Source organism: Takifugu flavidus, chromosome 8 (genome assembly GCF_003711565.1).
Source record: "Takifugu flavidus isolate HTHZ2018 chromosome 8, ASM371156v2, whole genome shotgun sequence".
Classification (NCBI taxonomy): Eukaryota; Metazoa; Chordata; class Actinopteri; order Tetraodontiformes; family Tetraodontidae; genus Takifugu; species Takifugu flavidus.
Genome location: NC_079527.1, coordinates 4,607,181 through 4,630,220, shown reverse-complemented (window position 1 = coordinate 4,630,220; position 23,040 = coordinate 4,607,181). Strand labels below are relative to the sequence as shown.

Below are 23,040 nucleotides of genomic sequence, written 5' to 3'. Positions count from 1 at the left end.
TGGTAGTCCTGGCAGATCCTGGTAGTCCGGGCAGATCCTGGTTCTTCTCATAATCCTTGGAGACCCTGGTAGTCCTGTTAGATCCTGGTAGGCCTTTTAGATCCTGGTTGATCCTGCCTGCATGTCTCTTTGACTGCTGTGGTAATTCAGGAGCTGATAGCTGTGAAGAAGCACTGACCTCTGGGCAGTTAGCAGACTAGGAGCCACGTAGGGCTGACCCCTCTCCTGTGGGTGGGTTCTAGGTTCGGAGGCTCCAGGTATCAGCCTGGACTGCAGCTGGTCTGGAGGAGAGCAGTAGCTCACACCAGACATGGCGTCAGCGCCGGTCAGTCTGGTTCTCTGGACTTGGAATTCCTTTTTGTTTTACTTTAACAGCCCAGAGCTGCTTCCTGAAGCACCGGACCCATGTTAGCGTGATCATAAGCATGTACATGGCTGCAGATCCCTGGAGATCTGAGGGATGGAGGGAGGCTGCCAGGATGCCCTGATCAACTCAAATAATACCACGGAAAAGCATTTTTTTAGTCACAGTGAAAGAACTTTTCACAAGCTTTCACACACTTTTCAAATAAATAGTGTAAAAATCCAACAAATTATTATTATAAGTAGATGCAGGAGTAATAGTAATGGTGTTGCTGCTGTTATTAGTAATAGTAATATTGATATTAAACTACTAACGCGGCCCGATGCTGAAAAGTTAGTCCATGCATTTGTTACTTCCAGGCTGGACTATTGTAATTCTTTATTATCAGGGTGTCCAACAACTCTTTAAGAAGCCTCCAGGTGATCCAAAATGCTGCAGCTAGAGTTCTGACAGGTATTGACAAAAGAGATCACATAACTCCTGTACAGGCGTCTCTTCACTGGCTGCCCGTTAAATTTAGAATAATTTTTAAAACCCTTCTTTTGACCTACAAGGTCCTCAGAGGCCTAGCTCCATCCTACCTGGAGGGGCTAGTGACACCTTACCAGCCCAATAGACCGCTCCGCTCTCAGAATGCTGGTCTACTTGTGGTCCCCAGAGTTCCTAGTTGTAGAATGGGGGGCATTTAGGTACCAGGCCCCCCTGCTGTGGAACCAGCTCCCTGTCCAGGTACGGGAGGCTGAGTCCATCTCTACTTTTAAGATCAGACTTAAAACCTACCTCTTTGAAAAAGCTTATTGTTACTAATTCTGTAGTTCCAGTTACTATCATAGACAGACAAATTATCATACTTAGGGGGTCGTCTAATCATTAGGTCACATCCTAGTTATGCTGCTATAGGCCAAGGCTGCCGGGGTCCAGAAACATGATCACCTGACAGGCCTCTGTCACCCCACTGGGAAATGGTCTCCTCTCCTCTCCTCTCCTCTCCTCTCCTCTCCTCTCCTCTCCTCTCCTCTCCTCCTCTCCTCTCCTCTCCTCTCTGGACTGGACTGGACTGGGCTGGGCTGGGCTGGACTGGGCTGGGCTGGACTCTTACTCACCCAGGAGTTGAGAGGTCTGCCTCCCTCTCACAGGTGAGGCTAGAAGAGGTCAGTCATTATTCACATTGTTAAACATCTATAACACTCCTCACCCGGCTGTTTTTCATTCTCAACCTGAAGCTTCTCTTTCACTTTCCATCAAATTTATCCCACAAATCTGTTTAACGTGTGGACTACGAGGATTTCTATCTACATTTGATGTGGATGTGGAAAAGATGAGACATTCCTGCCTCCACCGGTCCAGGCTGGACTTCCCTGTCACTGCAGCAGGGGGCGACACTGGTTCTCAGGCGGCAGCATAACGGCCCCCTGTTCACTGTCCCAATTCACTCCAGTTACCACTAGATCGGAATCCTGGAGGGAAGAACATTAGCGAGGAGCATCTATGTGTGAAGGAGCGTGCACCACCAGAGCGTGCACCACCAGAGCGTGCACCTGTATATCTGTTTCACTGATATTAAAATCCACCCCTGAACCACATTCCCGCTGCTCTTAGCCGGGATTTCTCGGCACCATCGACTGGTGGTGCAGCCGCGAACTTCAGCTTTAAGCCGCACGTGGGCCAAGGTCCACCAGAGAGCGGGCAGCTCCGATGGTTCCGGTACTGATACGCTTGTAGAACCCTCACCTGTGTGTCTGTCTTAATTCTCCCGGGTCACGTCCCGCACGTCCCGCACGTCTCTCTGTTCTCACTTCTCCCCTCAGATCATTAGGAAACTGCAGCAGCAGAATTAATTTAATATATTGATCCTTCTGCTCGGGGAATTGCGCAACCGAATGCAACGGACCTACGCGTCTGACTCGTTACCTATCCGCGTGAGGTACCGCGTGCGTGATGGATCACGTCGGGGGGAGTGTCACGAGCGGCGATCCGAAGCCCCTGATCGATCTTTAGAAGGATGATCAGGCGGCATGTGGGGCCCCACAGACCAGAGCCCCCCCGCAGAGAGGAGCGCAGGGGCACTAACAGACGTGAGGGGGGAGGAGGAGGAGGGGTGGTGATGACGTAGGAGAGAGAGAGAGAGGGAGAGAGAGAGAGAGAGGCTGGGGGGGCGTGTGTAACGTCACCGGCAGCAGCCGCTTCTCCTTTTAAAGCCGCAGAGGAGCCCGACAGCCGCACGGCCGTAAATACACCAGAGAGTCCTGCAGAGGCTATTTGACAGACGAGTAGTCGCCGGCTCCTCTCCCGATGGAGCTGCTCCTCCGCCCGCTGCGCCACCCGCCCGCCGCCCGCCGCCGCTGAAGCCGCCCGCCGCCCGCGTGACCGCGTCGTCCTCTCCGCCCTCTCCGTCTTCCATCGGGCCAACGTCTCCTCGGTGAACCTCTGTTCTCATGCGATTCTTCAGACTCACATTCAAGTGTTTCGTGGATTGTTTTTGAAGGTCGCTGTCCAACTGTCGGCGTCGTGTCCCTTTTGGGTTTTTTTTAAATTAATTTATTTTATTTTATTTTTTTCAAAAAGATCTTTTCTTTTTTTTTAGTTTCACAATTTGAAATATTTTCCAGTCTGGTTTTCAGGTCGGCGGTGAAAATGTCTGCCTGCTGTGAATTAGTGAAAGATTTAAATTAATAGCTGAGCGAGTGAGTTTTGCCTGGTTGGATCAGAGAGGTCAGATTGTCTCTGGTGCTGCTGAGGGTGACAGGCCTGTGATCCACCGAGGAGGAGGAGGAGGAGGAGGAGGAGGAGGAGGAGGACAGGAGCAGCAGGGACCCGAGAGCCAACTCAACGGAACGGGTCTGCACCTGCTCCTGTCTAACTGACTGACTCTTTATTTTTTCTTAACGGGAGGCTGGCGGTTGGGGTTTGAAGTGGCGGCCGAGGACAAAAGATTCTCAAAAGCTGCCAAATTTGAACTGTGGTAAAGAAGCTTCCCAGAAGACGCCTCCGGCCGTGTCGGCGCGCGCCGACGGGTTCGACTGTCGAGAGAAGCGGACTCAAAGAATGATGGAGAAGCAGGTGCTGCCATCCTCCTGCTCTCTGGTTCACCTGGAGGAGACCAAAAAGGCCTCCGGCCACGAGTCCAACGGCGGCGGCACTTACCTGTCAGCCTCCCTCAATGGCAGCCTGATCCTGCTGCCTCAGGCGGGGGCCGCCAGCAACGCGGCGTCCGGGGTCTGTGCCGGACAGGACAAGAAGGCGGCCATGGAAGCTGGACAGGGCTACCAGGAGCGCGAGACCTGGACCCGGCAGATGGATTTCATCATGTCCTGCGTGGGCTTTGCCGTGGGACTCGGGAACGTGTGGAGGTTCCCGTACCTGTGCTACAAGAACGGCGGAGGTGAGGCGCACGCACATCTCAGCAACATGCAGATGAATTAGGACGCACGCGTCCACTCCTGTGTCCCCATACATCTGGGTGGGGGAAGCTCGTCCAGCTGTGTACATGCGGTGGCGCAGGGGTCGTGACCTTACGCGCATGTGCCACCGAAGCCTGAGCAGAATCATTGGCCCCCTGATGACGTAACTGATCTGTCCCGTCCCCTCTGCGCGGTGGTGGCAGGACGACAGGTTATTTAAACCCTCCACCACTGCAGGGCACTGTTGCCACCAGAGGGAGGAGAACATCTGCACGAGAATAAAGAAATATAGATATAGAGGATCTAGATACGGGTGTTACATCTGTTTTACCAGGTCAGCTTTGGTCAGGCTTTATCTGAACGCAGGAATGTAAAACTGAATTATTAGTGGTTGGGAAAGCGTCCGTTGTTGCGTAATTGAGGAGATGCCTCAGTTTTCACTGATGCTGGATAATTCACCCCTGAGGATTCCGAGAGCTGAAGCCGCCTGTTTATAAGGTGATTTTAGATGCGGCCGTTTGCTTCTGTCGCTTCGGTTTCCTCCTTAAAGTGCCACAAAGAATCAGGACGGGTTTGTTTTTCAATGTCACCGAGACACAGTAGAGCTGCGCCTGCTCCGTGCGCCGCTCATGGGCCACCGGCTCTGAGACAGCATCTCGTGGAATGAGCCATGTGACTCAGTTTAATGATTCACATAAATAAAAAGGCTAAACACGTCCCAGCGTCCCCCGCCTTGCCTTAGTTGCACCTTGTTTCTTCTTCTTTGGTTTCCCTCTTCTTCTTGTTCCCGGAATAGCTCCTTTTGGCGTCCCGGACTGCAGGAGTGAGGGCATCACCGAGAGGGGCAGAAATTTATCCCCCACCTGAAAAGGTCACATTCCGTGTGGGTAAAGCTCAGCCGGACAACAGGCTGGTGACAGAGGGCTGTAGGTTCACACAGAGGGAGGGGGGAGAAGATGGGACCTGCTGTAAATCACAGGGAAAAGGTCCCATTCCCACATTGCACAGCCAGTTTGAGTTTCCAGTAACTCCAGCTGTCAGCGCCAGGGTCCAAAGCCAGTCTCTAAAGGGCAGGTCCTGTTCCCTGGCACGGGCAGCGCTGCACTCATGAATCCCAGCGCTTTTAATCAGCACACCTTCCCAGGAGATGATCTTTTCGGGCTGCGTAAACACATCAGGTCATGATCTGGGAGGCAGCTTTTCACACAGCTAGCGGCACCAATCAGGTCGGGATGAGCTCAGCTGGCCTTTTCATGCTAACCTGGCGCAATAGTAACGCACAGCTACAGACAGCACATGAAGGACTCAGTGTAGCGGAGGGCATCTTTCATAGACGGTCATTCGACGTCCAACACCCAGACAACCGGATGAATGGACGAAGCTTCGGTTAGCTTTGATGGTTTTCTGTTAGCAGGTCGATAAATGAGGTTGACCCATGAAACGCTGACATTTGGTGCCATTCTCACATGGAATTTAGTCCTTTTCAGGACAGGACAAAATGGTTTGGTCCACTTCAGTCACTTTTCCCCCTCATTTCAATATTTGAGTCAGAGTTCCTCTAATCCGGTCTGTCTGTTGCTATGACGACGAGGAGACAAACCGGTGCAACAATGAAACACCCCCCAGAGCTGCTCCACCAACCAGAGAGCAGAGCCCCTGGAAAATCAGAACGAAGCACACCAGGCGTTTTATTATTTAAATAGTAACTACCGTTACACACCAAACAGTTACTGATATTTAGGGATGTGCAACTGAACGCCGTCACCGTCCATTCAGTCAGCTCCCCAGCATCACCATCATTGAAGATAAGGAGAACAGACTTGGTTCCACTCTGGGCTGATCCAGATCTTTGTCGGAATGAGCGACAAACATCAGCTGAAAGGTGCAAGAACAGCTTTTTGAGCGGAGTGTTGGAGTTTTGGGTTCACGTCGACCCGCATGGACAAGGTTCCTCCAAAGGTTCCTGTCAGTTTTATTGTTATTATCTTTTAGGTTGACCAGGACCGATTCCGGGACCCAGTCCAGGGTCCAGGCTAGGGTCCAGTCCAGAGTCCAGGCCAGGGTCCAGCCAAGGGTCCAGTCCAGGGTCCAGGCAAGGGTCCAGTCCTGTGAGGGTTTTGCAGTTCCCAGCACAGCTACGTGTGAATTAAGATAAAGAGGCTAGCAGAAGAAATAATAACAATAAAACTGAGCTGTACAGGAACCTTTGGAGGAACCTTCTCACAGGGAGAACTGTGGTGTAACTTTAGTTCAAGCGTCGGGTGTGATCCTCTAGAAAAGTCCATGCTTGCAGGTATTAAGTTCTAAAGCTTCAAGAAGCTTGTTGAATGAGCCGCGGTGTTAATCGTTTTGATTGGCCGATCATGTTTGGCCTCCTCCTCACCTGCACCGTCATAGGGCTTTAATTTGAGAAGTGAGACCAGGTCTCTTAACCACAGATACAGATTACATCCAACCACAGCTACTGAAAACTCTTCCTGACAATAAGTGCATGAGGAATAGTGAGTGCAAGAGTTCCAAAACTACAGCTGCTTTGGTTCAGAGGGAGGTCTCAGTCGTCGGGTTGCTCCGATTCGCTCATTTGACATTTGGCTGTGGTGAAAATGCAGTAAAGTCGACCCTGAACCCAGCACCCATCTTCTGAGGAGACACCTCTGTTTCCTCTTCTAAATAAAGGTTGGTAACATCAAAGCTGAGGACACCTTCTTCTTCTTCTTCTTCTTCTCTCCTTGAAGTCATTCTTCATTCCCCACACATCCTTCTCATTTGGTCCTTGTTTCCTTACTCCCAACTGCCAGCGTCTATCACCAAACGCAGAAGGAAGTCGTGTGTGTGTGTGTGTGTGTGTGTGTGTGTGTGTGTGGTGTGTGTGTGTGTGTGTGTGTGTGTGTGTGTGTGTGTGTGTTTGAACATCTGCGTTTGGTGATAGCTGCTGTGGTTTCATGCCTGGGAATCTCGCAGCAACATTATCCTCAACATTACCCGTCTGTGAGTAGGTTTCTATCCTATTCTCTCCTCTACCTGTCCTCCCCCTTCTCCTCTCTCTCTACCCAGTCCCCCATCAGCAGGAGGGTCCCCCTACATGAGCCTGGTTCTGCTCAAGGTTTCTTCCTGTTAAAGGGGAGTTCTTCCTTGCCACTGTTGCTTGTCTGCTGTTAGGCGCTGGGATTCTGGAAAGCGCCTTGAAACAATTTTGATTGTAAAAGACGCTATATAAATAGCACCTCAGCTCTGAAGGGCTTGAGAAATCTACCTGTGGGATCAGGTCGTCCCCTGATTGGGACTCCTCAATCACCTGTGTACGACCTCCTAAAATACACGGATCTACTGTAACGTGATCCGAGGGGTAAAGTCCGCGCAACGATTAAAGGAGCGGAAAAACGCCTTGGGCGGTTTGAAGTCATGGAAGATTACAAAGGGCAGAAATCAGGCGATCGATCTGGGCTTGTTGGGATGTTTGGTCGATGGTGTTGATTGATCAGGTGTTTCACAGCTGCCGCTCTCTTTGGTCCGTTCCCGCTCCTGCGGTCGCCGCAGTTAGAATCGTTGTATATGTTCACAAGCCCCTCGTACAGCCGGGGTTAAAGGTGACAGGTGTCATGTACAGATACAGTGATACAGTGTCATGGCTCCGCCCACCTGTGTGTGGCCGCGTGTGTGTTAAATGGCAGACGAGTGTGACATCATCATCCGCCTGACCACGTGGATGAGAGATTACCAGGAGTGGCCTGTAATCTTTTAATCCTGTTGACGGCCTCGGCGTTCCTCTTCTTTTCCTCCTCTCTATGCCCACGTGTGGTCAGATGGATGCGGTCCTGCTACCTGTGGGGTATCAGTGGGACCGGGTCCCCCCCCCCAGTGGGGTAGCCAGGTTGTCCAACAGCGGTCAAAGAAAGAGAAATATAACTAAACCCCCACATTTCACATAATCCTTTATGTAGATGATGTAGTACTTTTTGTTGAAGACACTTAGCTTAGCTTAGATCTAGCTTAAAGTCCAAACTGCCCCAGACTTGGAGCGGTGCTCTGTTTGCCCTTGGCCGAACAGAGCTCTCAGAGATGCAGAACCAGCGGAGCCAGACTGGAACACCTAACCTCAGCAGACCCGAGCCCAGCTCTGCATCCTGTTTCACAGCCCCATCTTTGGTGGTACTGTTCAGAAAGGTTCTTTTCTGATTCTGTTCTGGAGCCAGATGCTCAAACATCCCCACCAGACAGGATCCCATGTGTTGGTCTGCTCTGTTTGTTGACCATCAACACAAGGAGACGATGGTTGTTTATATTTAGGACCAAATTAATATGTCTCTAAACTCCAAACAGTATCATTTATAGGATCCATAAAACACCAGTAAAGTGTCCTTTAGGTTGGTTCTAAAACGGCAGCGTGTACGTGATTTTTACGGTTGTGCAATAACCGACCTGTACCGTCAGCAGCCTTTACGCCGACTTTGAGCTCAATAAAAAGCTCCGGCTGATGAACTTCAGCCTAGTGAGCTGAAGGTACAAATGTGAAGGGAGAAGCTAAACGCTGGCTCAGCTGCTAATATTGGATTGGATGATACAAGACTCTTTGATGTTATTCTAAAAGGCGAAATGTTTTTCGGTGTGAACAAGGTTGTTCTGTGGGTTAGCTTTGTGATCCGGTGGTTTACTAGCTATCAGCTTCCATTAAGATGCTAGCTCCATTAGCTTTCTAAATTATGCATTATGATTAAGAAAAACTCAAACATGTGATGTGCTCATCAGCCAAATGTGAGAGTTTTGGGGAGCGGTGGAGGTGCGTCTCCTGGTGGAGGTGGTGATACCGGTGGTGATACTGGTGGTGATGGTGCTGATGCTTGTGCTCTGTCATTAGCCTTATCGCTGTTTAGCCCAGTGACTTACCTGGGATTAACCAGCTTACCCAACTTACCGTGTTGTTGCAGCTTAACAGGCTAACTGCAGAAATGTCAGCTGTGGTGCTATTTGTGACTTACTTTCATCTGTGAACATTTCACATGTGGGAAATGTTACGTAAGGAGAATGGAATGTCATCCCCACCTCACCTGCTCAGAGCTTCACCTGTGCGGCTCCTCTGGCCCTCTCAGCACTGTTGGTAAAGGTCCATGCGCATTTCCCCGGAAGAGCGAGGGATGGTGAGGGGGAGCAGGAACACTCGGGTCCAGTTACGGGTCTAATTTTAGCCTGCTGCTACGGGAGCATAGCGGTGCTTCTCCCGATAAATCAGCCGTTGACTTAATTCCAGTTTATTTTGTGATTTAATTTTCGTATGTGTATAATTACGCACAGGTCACTTGTGGAGTAAAACTGTTTTATGTTCTATTTTTAAGGGTGGTAAATGATACATAATATCTGATGTTTTACTACAAACAGAATTACACAAGTTGATGGTGAAGACTCTCCCTCCCTCCCTCTCTCCCTCCCTCCCTCCCTCTATCCCTTCCTCTACCCCTTCCTCTACCCCCACTCTCTCTCCCCCCTCTCTCTCTATCCCTCTCTCTATCCCTCTCTCCCTTCCTCTCTCCCTCCCTCTCTCTATCTCTCTCTAATTGCTGGTGCTATTATAAAACTCCTGGTTCATGAATCTCCCAGTTTGGTCCATTCATACCAGTTTCTCATGCTGACACTCTGACCCAGTTACTCTGGGCCTTATGTGTGTGTGTGTGTGTGTGTGTGTGTGTGTGTGTGTGTGTGTGTGTGTGTGTGTGTGGTGGTATTTGTTACATACAATTAACAATATTCTACTAGCAAAAGGACTGTTTCAAGGTAAAGAGGTGGTTTTAAGGGTGAGGTTTAGGTCAGGCTTAGGTGGTTAATGGAGCTGGTTAGGGTTGGAGGGTTAAAGTTGGGGAACACATTGGCTGTAAAAGTCCTCACACAGATAGAACTACAAGTATGTGTGTGTGTGTGTGTGTGTGTGAGAGAGAGAGAGAGAGAGCAGTAAAGAAAAAGCATTACTAATTGTCCGTTCATTGAGCAATGACGGATGAATGAAGTATTTATCCACTCATTCATGTATCAGAGAGGTCACAGAAAGAAGCAAAGGCTCCTTAAACACATTAACATAATTTATCATGACAAAGACGCGATTTCTCCACCAGTGTTTTATTATTTCTTCATTATATTTCTGCTGTGGTCTTTCTGGGTGATGTTGAAATTAGAGTTTAAACAGCCGTTGATCCCTTTGTTGTTGATTCTCACTCCCCGAGTGAAAGAGGAGCGAAGGAAGGATGAGGGGAGATGATGATTGAAAGCTTCCCTCCCATTCACATAGAAATGTGATGACACTGAAAAATGGACGAGATCCAAAACTGCACCAGATTTATTCAGGGCTCCGGCTCATGAGCGGGACGGTTTATGTCCGTCGCCACAGTTTTAAGAGGAGAAAACACAGAAAAAAGGCAGAAAACACTCATCTTCATCATTCCCACGGTTTTCCTGTTGCTTGAAACTGCTGTTTATTTTCCCACTTAAAGGTTTTTTTGGGCTGGAACCAGCAGCATCATCCTGCTCTGAGCCCTGGAGCCTCTAACCCGTCTTTAACCTGTCTTTCCCCGCAGGTGTCTTCCTCATCCCGTACCTGCTCATCGTATTCGTGGGAGGGATCCCCATCTTCTTCCTGGAGATCGCTCTTGGCCAGTTCATGAAGGCCGGCAGCATCAATGTCTGGAACATTGCGCCGCTCTTCAAAGGTACTTGACCTTTACTCGTGCCCCTCTGAGGCTGGACGAGGGCCGTTTTTCAAGGTTTCCTCCAGCCGTTGGCGTCTGGCAGGATTATTACCCTCAGTGAGGAAACTACAGGCATTCATATCATATTTACCGTTGAACAAGCAGCAGAAACATGGAATGAAAAAAAAGACACACGCACGCACATGTACGGTGTTTTTCCAGTTGATCGGGTTCATGTTTTATTAGTTGTGAGCGCATTGTTGTGAGCGTCTCCAACCTTTAGACTTCAGACTTTAAGGCAGAATTCTGTGGTAAAAGTCAAGTGAAAGAGTGGATTCTTCGAGGTTTTGAAGATCTCCCACCGCTCCTGCAGCCGCCTCCAGCCCGAAACTTCTGTTTTGACTGCTCTGACCTGAATAACTGAGGATCTGGAGCTATCAAAAGACACACTCAAAACCCAACTCTGGGTGTGTGACACTGGCAGAGCTCACCATCTCCAGGGTGTGACGGCCCGTTCATGTGTTTTGTTTTGTTAACCCAGAGTCTGGGTGAGACTGGTTTCACTTGCGAGCTGGGAGGAGCCAGAGTTTGGTTTGGGTTTCTCAATAAAATATTTAGATGATTTGATCTTTCTGTGTGCTGATTCCCTCTATTTGTTACAACTTTGAGCCAAGTCGTAACAAGGGCTTCGCCAGATCCCCACATCGATGGGCTCATTCTAATTTAGGGAATCACACTTGAGGGTCCAGAACCTCAAGGATCCACAACAGGGGTCGGCAACCCGCGGCTCTGGAGCCGCATGCGGCTCTTTGGCGCCGCCCTAGTGGCTCCCTGGAGCTTTTTCAAAAATATGAAAATGTAAATTGTTTTAATATAATTTCTGTAGGAAGAAAAACGTGACAAACATTCTTAATGTTTTCCAATGCTGTATAAATGCGTATAATAAATATTTAATTCCAACATCTCATTATAATGAAAGTTAAACTTAAAGTGGCCGTGTGGTGCGTCATTCTCTCCAGGATGCTGCAGGGAAAATAAGCATTTCATCATGAATGCTCATTATGTATTTGTAGCCTACTTATCGTTTGGAAAGTAGGCTAATACAGCTAATATAGACACTTACAGCATGTGCTGCCTTCATTATAAGCCCTATATAAGGCTTTACATTTTTTGCGGCTCCAGACAGATTTGTTTCTTGTTTTTTTTGGTCCAATATGGCTCTTTCAACATTTTGGGTTGCCGACCCCTGATCCACAACAACAACATGCTCCTATTTTAGGACGTGTGCTCCTGATAAAACCACATCACCTTCATGAAAACTGGAGCAGTTGCTTGTTATTTCCTCCGCCAGTCAAGTCATCTCTGGTACCACCGACTATACCAAAGGTGACGCTCGGTGTTGTTCAGAAGCGGAAAGGCCAAAGTCAGAAGCTCATAAAATCATAAATGTAGATTGACTGTTATCTCTCCCAGTTTAGCATCAAACCAGCTCCTGTTTGTGGCCTGCTTGAGTTTGTGCTCCGATTAAATAATAATAATGACGCTAACGGGGTCTCGTGTGATTATTGGTAGTTTAAGGACAGACTCCAGCGTCCTGTCAGGAGCTGCATCTTTACCTGCGGCCTGTGGCACCATATTGAGTTAATAACTGTAATGGTAACTCTCTTCTACCTCCAGGAGGGTCCCCCCATATGAGCCTGGTCCTGCTCAAGGTTTCTTCCTGTTAAAAGGGAGTTTTTCTTTGCCACTCTTGCTCTTTGTTGGTCAGGACCAAATACCTTACTTCTATTATGGAAGTTGTATTTAAAAACAAATAAAGCAATAAAATTAAGGGTTTTTTCTTTTAATTTTACAATCATCGTCCCAGTTATGACAGTACAAATTTCGCTGGCCTTCAGTAAGCAGCTGTTTAGGTTTGAGTCGCCATGACTACAAGCTCCTCCCTGCTCAAGTGAACGCTGTCGCGCCAAGGTTCACCACCACTGTGCACCAGGCCGATGGTTTGAGTTGCCCACATGATGCTGGAGACCTGGAGCTGCTCCTGACTGGCTGCTGTGTTGTGCGTCTTCCCCTCAGGTCTGGGCTACGCCTCCATGGTGATTGTCTTCTTCTGTAACACCTACTACATCATGGTTCTGGCCTGGGGCTTCTACTATCTGATCAAATCCTTCAGCGCCACCCTGCCCTGGTCCAGCTGTGACAACATCTGGAACACGCCCATGTGCATCGAGACCTACCATCAGGACTGCAAGAACGCCAGCCTGGCCAACGTCACCATCAGTGGGAACATGACCTGTGCCGAGCTGGCCGACGCCCGCTCCCCCATCATCGAGTTCTGGGAGTGAGTCCCACTTAGCTAACGTAACCACGGAGACGTAACCAGAGTCACCTGCCCAGGTCCCAAATAGTGCAGCATTTACAGGCCTCACCTGAAATAACATCACCGGGACATTGGGTTGGGTCCATATGTATTTCAGGATGCTGATGTTGCTAATCACAAGAGCTTCTGTAGGTGGCCTGAATCAACTCTCTGACTGTTATTATGTCCGTCTAGTTTGTTCTGCTGTGCTGTTTCCATGAAACCCACCAGCACACCGACCCACGTGGCTCACAGGTCTCCTCCCTCTGCAGGAACAAGGTGCTGAACATCTCCTCTGGGCTCAACGAACCCGGCCAGTTCAACTGGGAGGTCACGCTGTGTCTGATGGCCGTCTGGGTTATGGTGTATTTCTGTGTGTGGAAGGGAGTCAAATCAACTGGGAAGGTAACCCTCTACCTGTCTGTCTGTCTGTCTGTCTGTCTGTCTGTCTGCCTGCCTGCCTGCCTGCCTGCCTGCCTGCCTGCCTGCCTGTCTGTCTGTCTGTCTGTCTGTCTGCCTGCCTGCCTGCCTGCCTGCCTGCCTGCCTGCCTGCCTGCCTGTCTGTCTGTCTGTCTGTCTGTCTGTCTGTCTGTCTCTTAATTCATAACTCAATACCGGTAGTAAAAAAGTGACAGAAGTAAATGCGTCAGATTAATGATTTCATGTGATATTAATTACTTGTTTGTATTAATTATTATTTTCTGTCTTTATCGTTATCTCTGCATCTGTCTGATATAAGAATTATAAAACAAATTTTCAATTTTTCCCCTCTTCAAAACACAACCAAAAGCGTAAAAAAAGCGTCCCACAGCTCGACCACACAAATGCTTTATGAAATATCGTTTTATATGTTTTAATCAATCAATCAATCTTTATTTATATAGCGTCTGTTACAATCAAAATTGTTTCTAGGCGCTTTCCAGAATCCCAGGGCCTGACCCCAGACAAGCAACAGTGGCAAGGAAAACCTCCCCTTTAACAGGGAGAAACCCTGAGCAGATTTCATGTACAATTTATATTTTAATCCCATTATTGCTCAGAAGCTTTGGTGAATTCCAGGCTGCTGAAGTTCAGCTGCTGTCCAAGATCAACAAGAAACTAGAGAACCATGAAGAAATACCTGTTCTTTCCAGATGATTCACAGAAAGTCATCGGTCAGGAGATTAATTCTTGGGCAAACTTGACTCCAATCCTAAAAATACCAAATTGATGAGCAAGTGTCCAGAATGTCTTGCCAGAACCCCAAGACCTGATGGGAAATAACACGTTGCCAGCATTTATTCTGTCCTCTGTTCTAATCTGTATTTATTTAAAAAGAAGATGTCCTGAAACGTAACTGTGGTCCTGGTGAGTGTGTGTGTGTGTGTGTGTGTGTGTGTGTGTGTGTGTGTGTGTGTGTGTGTGTGTATTTTACTGCCCTCAGCATGAGTCCGCTGGATTCACACAACTCTCAGTACCAACACACACACGTTTACTGTTGATCTTCAGCAGGAGGCTGGACATGTCAAAAGAGTTCAAGGAACCGTTTCTATGGAAGGAAACTCATGCTGATGCACACTGTGTGTGTGTATGTGTGTGTGTGTGTTGGCGCTCACTCAACTTTGTTTTTACTTTAATGACACTTTGCGCTCTTCACTACCCCCTATCGACCAAAAACGGTCACTGCATCTTCAAAATACGGTACAAACATACCGGTACACTCTGTCCAAAATGTTTTTAAAATTGAGGTCAAGGCGAAAATAGATTATTAATCATAATAATATATTGCCAGCAGTAGGAGCATCTGTTCCATTCACTGTTCCAATCAAACGGAACATTAAACCTAAGATGTCACATGATGGCATCTTAGGTTTAGGGGTGTGTGTGTGTGTGAGATGTCCTCCAGCCCTCACCATGGTTCCCTTCCTGACGTGTTTGTTACAGATCGTGTACTTCACGGCCACCTTCCCCTACGTGGTCCTCATTATCCTGCTGGTGCGAGGTGTCACGCTGCCTGGGGCCTACGACGGCATTATGTACTACATCAAACCGGACTGGTCCAAACTGGAGGAGGCACAGGTACAATGACACCGGCTGCCCGCTGTTGATGTTAAAAGCCCGTCCTGACGCCCACAAAGGGCCGCTCTGTGAAGGATTACTCTTAAACTGGATGATGTCGTATCTTTAGGTGTGGATTGATGCCGGAACGCAGATCTTTTTCTCCTATGCTATCGGGCTGGGGGCACTAACTGCCCTGGGCAGCTACAACCGTTTCAACAACGACTGCTACAAGTACGACTCTCACACACAAACATATTTACACACACAGACATTAACATACCTCCTCTTGTATCCTTGGTTTTTATTTATGTGTGTGCTGGTGTGTGTGTGTGTGTGTCTTCTGCTGGTGTGTGTGTGTGTGTCTTCTGCAGAGATGCCTTCATTCTGGCTCTCATCAACAGTGGAACTAGCTTCTTTGCTGGTTTTGTTGTCTTCTCTATTCTGGGCTTCATGGCTGCTGAGCAGGGGGTGGACATCTCACAGGTGGCTGAATCAGGTATCAGCACAGACACGTGACACACTGTCTGTCTGTCTGTCTGTCTGTCTGTCTGTCTGTCTGTCTGTCTGTCTGTCTGTCTGTCTGTCTGTCTGTCTGTCTGTCTGTCTGTCTGTCTGTCCAAAGAACTAAAGCTGCTGCTTTGCCAGGTCCTGGTCTCGCCTTCATCGCATATCCGAAGGCGGTCACTCTGATGCCGGTGGCTCCTCTCTGGGCGGCGCTCTTCTTCTTCATGCTGCTGCTGCTGGGGCTGGACAGTCAGGTGAGCAGCCTTGTCAGCGGACAAGCTCAAATGTCATTTATTATAAACATTTATTATAATAGACGATGTTCTCCGGATTGAAACTGGTTTTCATTTGGGAATGAATGGAAATCCTTCAGTAGCTGCAGCAATTAACGTAGCTTAAACAATGTAGCGTTGACCTTGTTAAAGGCACGGTTCCAGCACAGTCTAGCAGCCCTGCAGAGGACACACCAGTGGCAGTCTTACTGGTCAGAAAGCGGCCCTCTGCATTAGACCCCTAAAGACCTTCTCCCTGTGATGATCTGCTCTGATGAGCACCATAAAGGGAAAACCAGATCTGGAGGATCTGCAGCTGCCGGTGGATGCTGCCACTCCAAACCATTCCTCCCTTTCACTCAGGAATAAGAGGAAAACTGCTTTCCCTTATTTTATGGTTGAATGGTTGGAAAGTTGCCCGGGTCCTAATGACCTGCCATTTTTGTAGTTTGTTGGTGTTGAGGGCTTCGTGACTGGAATCCTGGATCTGTTTCCTGGAAGGCACTACCACCGCTACAAACGAGAGATTGCCGTGGCAATATGCTGCCTACTGTGCTTCATCATCGACCTGTCCATGGTGACGCAGGTCAGTTACACACGATTGTTGGGACCAGTGGGGACCGGGAACGAGTGGGACTGGTTTTAAACGGAACTGTCTCTGCAGGGAGGAATGTACGTCTTCCAGCTGTTTGACTACTACTCAGCCAGCGGGATGACTCTGTTGTGGCAGGCATTCTGGGAATGTATAGTAGTTGCATGGGTTTACGGTAGGCACACACACACACACACACACACACACACACACACACCACACACACACACACACACACACACACACACACACACACACACACTAGGGTTACATGACTGCATGTACATGCTGTGCCAGAGTGACACATGTGAGCTGAAAATAGGTCCTGTTAATGGTTCCATTACAGGATGTTACAGTAAAGGTCACAGTTGAGTGAAGTTCATCAGTCAATCATAGTAAAAAAAAGCTCTCTGAGACTTTAAGAAAGGTGCGTCTCCACTGACGAAAGGCAGCACGTGATACTGATTTATTTGAAATAACACATTTTTCTGTAAGGACGGCGGTATTTTGAAATTGACCTGCGTCTCCTGTAGGTGCCGACCGCTTCATGGACGACATCGCTCGAATGATTGGCTACCGGCCTTTTCCTTGGATGAAGTGGTGCTGGTCCTTCATAACGCCCTGTGTCTGCATGGTGAGGCTGAAGCAAGGTCTTCCTGTAGTGATGGGTGGATGGATGGATGGATGGATGGATGGATGGAGGGGTGGATGGATGGATGGATGGAGGGGTGGATGGATGAATGGATGGGTAAATGGATGAATGAATGGATGGTTGGATGGATGGATGGTGGATGGATGGATGGTGGATGGATGGATGGATGGATGGATGATGGATGGATGGATGGGTGGGTGGGTGGATGGATGGATGGATGGATGGATGGATGGGTGGGTGGGTGGATGGATGGATGGATGGATGGAGGGGTGGATGGATGGATGGGTGGATGGATGAATGGATGGATGGATGGATGGATCGGTGGGTGGATGGCTGGGTGAATGGATGAATGAATGAATGAATGATTGGATGGATGGGGGGTGGATGGATGGATGGATGGATGATGGATGGATAGACAGATGGATGAAGGAGGACATGCGTCACCCACTAAAGGCTCTGTTGCTCATCTGCTGCAGGGGATTTTCCTCTTCCACTTGGTCAACTACAAACCTCTGACCTACAACAACGTGTACGTGTACCCCTGGTGGGGGGAGGTCATCGGCTGGTGTCTGGCTCTGTCCTCGATGCTCTGCATCCCTGTCAGCGTGCTCTACAAACTGGTCAGGGCCAAGGGGACCATCAGAGAGGTAAAGCTCCCCCAGCCAGGAATGACCTGAGAATTAAACACAACTCACCAAAACGAGTGGAGCTATGGTGCTTTGGGGGAATTTTGTGATCATTTCAATGTTTCTCTTCTGTTTGCAACAGCGCTGGGCTCACCTGACCACTCCTGTTTGGGGGCCCCATCACCTAGAGTACATGGCCCCTGACATGAAGTCGCTGACTTCACTGTCCCCTGGCTCTGATGACAACAAGGTCATCATCTTTGAGAGTGTGATGTAAGCAGTTCTCCATCCACACCCAGCCCACCTACAACAGCACGGCTGGAAGCCCCCGTCACACACAGCACTCTCAAACGATTCATCCGCTCTCTCGGATCCACTCCAGCGGTTGGTGTAAAGATAACAATTCATCAAATTGAGGAACAACCAAAAGATCTTTTGTGTTTTTCCATTTGTGATTGAATGGAAACCAGCAGCTCTCCAGGTTGATTCAGCTGTTTGTGGACATCATGGCAGCGAAAGCCGGAGAGGGTTTTTTTTCTATCGGTGTCCCGTCCAGGTTCCTCCAGCGTGGTCTTGTTTCTGAGGCTTCAGCTGCAGGATACAACTGCTAAATCATTATTCTCCAATCTGAACTTGTAATACTTGTGTACTGGATGTTTAATAAGACAGAGTTATAGACAGACCACACCGGAAGCCCCTCAGAAAAGGGAAGGAGCCAAATGTGCAAGTCATCGTCTCCCAAGTCAGCAGTGAGACTGATGTTTCAAAGAAACGCCGTTCACGTAGCAGCCAGCCATCCATAAAAGCACCATGTGCCAAAAAGCCAGACTGAACTCGGCCAGAGCGGAATCACCGAGCTGTCCTCGTTCCCCCGGGCTTTTGCCCTGAGTTGGACCTGCCCAGCCATACTCGTTAGAAATGGTTGGGCTGAAGCGATCTGATCTAGAGCCAGCATCATGTCCTCAACCCACCAGCTCTGACCTTCTTAGTTCATGATCAGAGGTGGAGAATTCTGATTGGCTTGATCAACACCATCAGTCCACAGAAACCAACTCCATGCAAGGATTAAGTAGCTCTGAAAGGTCCTCAGCGAAGCATCTTCAGGTGCACCAAGGGGAAAAAAACACAAGCCAAGAAATGTCGAGATGGTCCCGGCTTTGAAGTGCTTCTCAACCTCGAGCTCCAGGAACGATCAGGTTAACAGAACAAAGAGATTCCAGGCTGGAGCGCCAACTCTTGACCAGGTGGAATATTTACTCGTTACTTAAAACACCTCAGATAAATGAAAGTATTCCGTCTGATACCCGATAGTGATTCCTTTGTGACCGCTTGGCGAGGAACCTCAGTTCTGTGCAAGGTTGGGCTCTGATTCATGCTCCCCAGGACGGCTGAAGTGCCAAAGACAGTACCCAACCTCCCACCCCCCCCACAGGGCTGATCTCAGACCAGGGCTCCAAGATGCCAAGATAAACCCATTTCTTCATCTTTTCTCTGCCTCCTCTGCTACCCTACTCCCAACAGGCTCCTCTCTTGAACCGCTGACGGTTTTCATCCGTATGAGTCAAAAATGGATAAAAATAGAACAAAAATGAAAGACACCCGTTAACAAATGAGGAACACGAATATGTTGCGTATACAGAGGCTTGACCTGAAACTACAGCCGCCAACATTCGGCGCTCTCAGGTTAGGGGGTAGTATGGACGTTTGTGGCCAAAGCTGGTACTTAAGCCCCAATCAAAGGTATCGCTCCGCCTCTACCCAGAGTACGGGTTGCCAGTTAGGGTGCCAGATCCTGCAAGAATTTGTCTGCACCATATTGCCACAATGGCCTAATGTTGGAACTTTTTTCCAGCAACATACCAGAACAACGAGCTCTGATAATGCATTGCTAAAGCTAACAATGATGAGCCACCGTTTTTATTTCTTAAACAAATTATTATCAAGTCAATTCGATGCCAAATTTAATTCTTTGAAGGAGAAAATCAGCAACTTCAGCATCAGTCTTCATATTTCCGTATTCATATTTCCGTATTCATATTTCTGTAATCATATTTGCTTTCAGCCGAATCTGAAGGCATTTCCTTTACAGATCCTCCTTTTGACTCTGACTTTGTCACAACGTTGTTGGGAATAATAACGAGACCTTTTTAGCTTTAGTAACAGCTCAAGCTGCAGCTCAGTGGCTCCTGGCATCCTGGATGCCCAAACCTTGACTTGGTGATTGGTAGCTTGGTTGAGGGCGGAGCTACAGACCAAAACAAAAAATTGCGTTATTTACGGGCTGACACTTTTCTTTTTGAAGTGAGAATAATCTAGCTGTGTTTGAAATGAACACGATTCCTTGGCTTCTGTTGAGCCATCAGGGCCATTTTACAGTTACTTTACATACATTTCTCACATACTGCTCATTTAACTCAACACCGTTGTAACGTAAAGTGTAAAAGAGTTCAGGCGACAGGACCCGAATCAGCGTAGTGGACAATGAGGCGGCCTTACATGTAGCCAGACTGTTGGGTTGAGCGGAGCCAGAAGATCCAGTTCCTGGAACGGACCCTAGATTGGTCTGGAATCTGATATTGATCTGTTGACTCCCAATAAACTGGTTCTCGCTTTGTGTGTGAGAAATGAGTTTGTTTTAGAGAAGAAGCCCAACTGTTTGCCGAACACGAGCTGGAACACTCAGCTTGGTGCCCACGATTGCCTTACATGATTGTTGTCTTAAGTCCGGAGCCCGCAAGGTTAACCAGCCAAACCCAGATTCTTTTACAGGACAGCCCAAGTCCAGCTCTGCTGGGGGGTGGGGGGGGGACATGTCTACAACTCTGTCTCCTTGAAACTATCTAACATCCACCGTGCATAACACTGTTGTAAATAAAAGGAATTACATACTCTTCTAAAATAATATTTTTAAAGTAAGTAGAGATTAGAAACCATTTTTTGTTTAACATTGTAAAATGAAGCTAAGAGGTTTATTTTGGTGACAAATACAGTATATTGAATGAATGTTGAATCTATATTTGATGCAGTAAATGTAAATGCGATGATGATTTCTGGCTGTCGGTTCCCGTTGAGCTGAGAAACACGAGCACTGCGCCATAATGACGGCTACCTCACTTCCTGTTCAGACTTCCAAATCCAACATCTTTCAGCTTTTATGCAAATTACAGCACCATCAATGGCCTGCGAGGAGGGAATTGTGGGAAATATTTCCAAAGATGTTTCCGTCCCTGTTAGTTTGGCAGCGTCTCTACTTTAGCAGAGGGACAAAGGTGGGAAGTGGACATCCGACGGGCAGCAACAGATCATTTTAGAGAGAAACCTTGTTGAGGACTGGCTGGATTCTTTATGTGATGCTGCTATATATTCAAAACTGTTGAGCTGAGGTGAACCTGTAGCAACCAGATTATTTTGGTAGAGTTCCTGTGAAGCGGTGACGTTGAGGCTGGAGAGGCTTTCTGATGCTTTGAACAAAAGGGTGTTTTATTTGGTTGACTTTAGTTCTAAACAGAGCGAAACGTTCTGTTTGGAGTGAATTGGCTGATCCGAGCAGATGCTTCGCCAAATTGCAGCACACAGTCAAAGTTTCCAGATGAGAATCACATCATGAAACAGCCGCTGGCTTTATGGGGCAAAATTAAAGTATAACTAAGCTCCAGGTTTGCTGCTTCAGGCCCATCAGAACAATTCAGACGTGTTCAAGGACTCATTTTCGTAATAAAATGCCAAATTGCTTTTCAACCAGTTGTTCAAATAGCTCATTCTAGTGTAATGCTGAATTCTTATGACTAAAATTACTGAGAGCTTTTAGAATTAATGCTGATTCCTGTTTGTCCCATCTGTAAATGGCTGCCACAGGGGGTCGAGGATAAAGAAAAGGAACTTGAAAAGCGTACATTACCAAATCTTTTTCCAGGCCAAACCAGCAGCCAGTTGTTCAGGTGTTGGGAGCTCAGCTGGAGAGCTGTTTGTCTGTTTGTCATTTGTGGTTTTCCTGTCCATCACAAGAGCAGCCCCCCGCACCCCCCCCCCGCACCCCCAAAATCTGCACTTTTCACACCGCCATTGTTTACGGACCCTTACTGTTTCACTTAATTTTTTAAAAATACAACTTACAGTAAACGGTTTTATATTGAAAATAAAAGGACATTAAAAGGAAAGAATGAAAAATCTTTTTTTCTCTTTGATGAATAGAACATTAATGATAATAGTAGTAATAACAATAACAATAATAACAATAACAGTAATAATAATTACAACAATAACAATAATAATAATACAACAAACTGAATCTTTTACAGTGACACTAGAACTTTCTTACTCGAGTTGTTTTTTTAGCTGTTGTGTTGTGCTGAGACCGATAGGGGGTGCTCTTGTGAGGAAACGCTGTCTGAAACACCGGCACAGGTTTAACGTCCTAAAGTTCACCCTTGTTGTACCTCTATTCACCTTGTTTTGTTTTTTGTTTGTTTGTTTGTTTGTTTTAAAATTTGCTCTTCATAACGGGAAATGGACCAGTTTTGGCTGCTTTACTAAGACCCACTATGAAACATGACAGCCTCAAACTTTGACTTTTGTTGGCGTTTTCATTCGAAATAATTATACAGTAAGATTTGAACATGCTGGTCTAATTCTAAAATGACTTTATGTGGTGTTTATTCACTATTGCTTAAATTGGAGATGGACACAAATTAGGCAGGAAAACAGAAATTTATTTTGAGTCAATCCAGATGTACGGCTAAAACGACGCCATTAACGTCTTCTAACGAATTTGTGGGGTCCTTCTGTTGGGATGCCCATCTGACCTAAAGGGTGAAGGTCACCTTGACGGCCTGCTGCTGCCTGTGCATACGTTGAATGTATTGGCTGCGGTATGTTAAGCTCCTGGCTGCGTGTCTGCCGTCTTAGCAGCCCACAGTGGATACACAGGCCAGGTCAGGGGTTACCATGGGAACCCGACTGGACAGCCGGATGGCTTTATTATATTTTAGGTTCTCGACGAGGTTCCGTCACTCTGTCCTTCCAGCGCTTTACTGTCCCCCCTCCTCTCGTCCTCCTGTTGAAATGATCTTTCGGTGTTTAAAGTGTAAAGTTTGCGGCTCAGACTTTCTGATGGCGTCTTTGCATCTGTGTCTTTGCAACCAGTTTCCAGTCATAGTTGTTGATTAGTCAGCCGTTGATCTACCATGTATCTTGATAACAAGTGTGTTTGTCAGTAACGTAACAACATCTGTGTTTGACTGTAACCCTGTGACCTTGACCAAGGTCATCATACTGTAAGCTATTGTGATCATTGTGCTCGCCCACTACATGAAATAAACCAATGGCAATAAAACTAACATGATAACCCCACAAGCTGTTTCCATGGCTACATTCTTCCGATGCACGTGGTCAAACTGTTGGAATATCTTTACGTCCTTTACACACAGACGAGGCGCGTACATGTTAATGTTTTTCCATGAACTCTGGAATAACAGACTGGATGATGAAATTTACAAATGTGGAATCAGACTTGTGTCCCCATGACTGAGTTTAAGAAACACCAGCACCAAAGAACATTAA

The 23,040-nt window shown here is 47.6% G+C and overlaps 1 protein-coding gene across 2 annotated transcripts; it reads left to right on the top strand.

The window, feature by feature from the left end:
- Positions 1–2,506: 2,506 nt before the first annotated feature.
- Positions 2,507–22,833, top strand: slc6a8 (solute carrier family 6 member 8). 2 transcript variants are annotated; one of them, XR_008951636.1, is made up of 14 exons: positions 2,507–3,746; positions 10,326–10,457; positions 12,513–12,777; positions 13,068–13,200; positions 14,719–14,853; positions 14,963–15,066; positions 15,207–15,331; positions 15,481–15,593; positions 16,060–16,197; positions 16,276–16,378; positions 16,737–16,837; positions 17,332–17,502; positions 17,624–18,151; positions 18,184–22,833. XR_008951636.1 is itself a non-coding variant. In XM_057040229.1 (13 exons), exons 1-13 carry the CDS (start codon positions 3,410–3,412, stop codon positions 17,756–17,758), a joined length of 1,992 nt encoding a protein of 663 aa, XP_056896209.1. In that variant the 5' UTR covers positions 2,507–3,409; the 3' UTR covers positions 17,759–22,833. The 2 variants fall into 2 exon arrangements, 1 of the variants encoding a protein (XP_056896209.1); XM_057040229.1 differs by having other exon boundaries at positions 17,624–22,833.
- Positions 22,834–23,040: the final 207 nt, after the last annotated feature.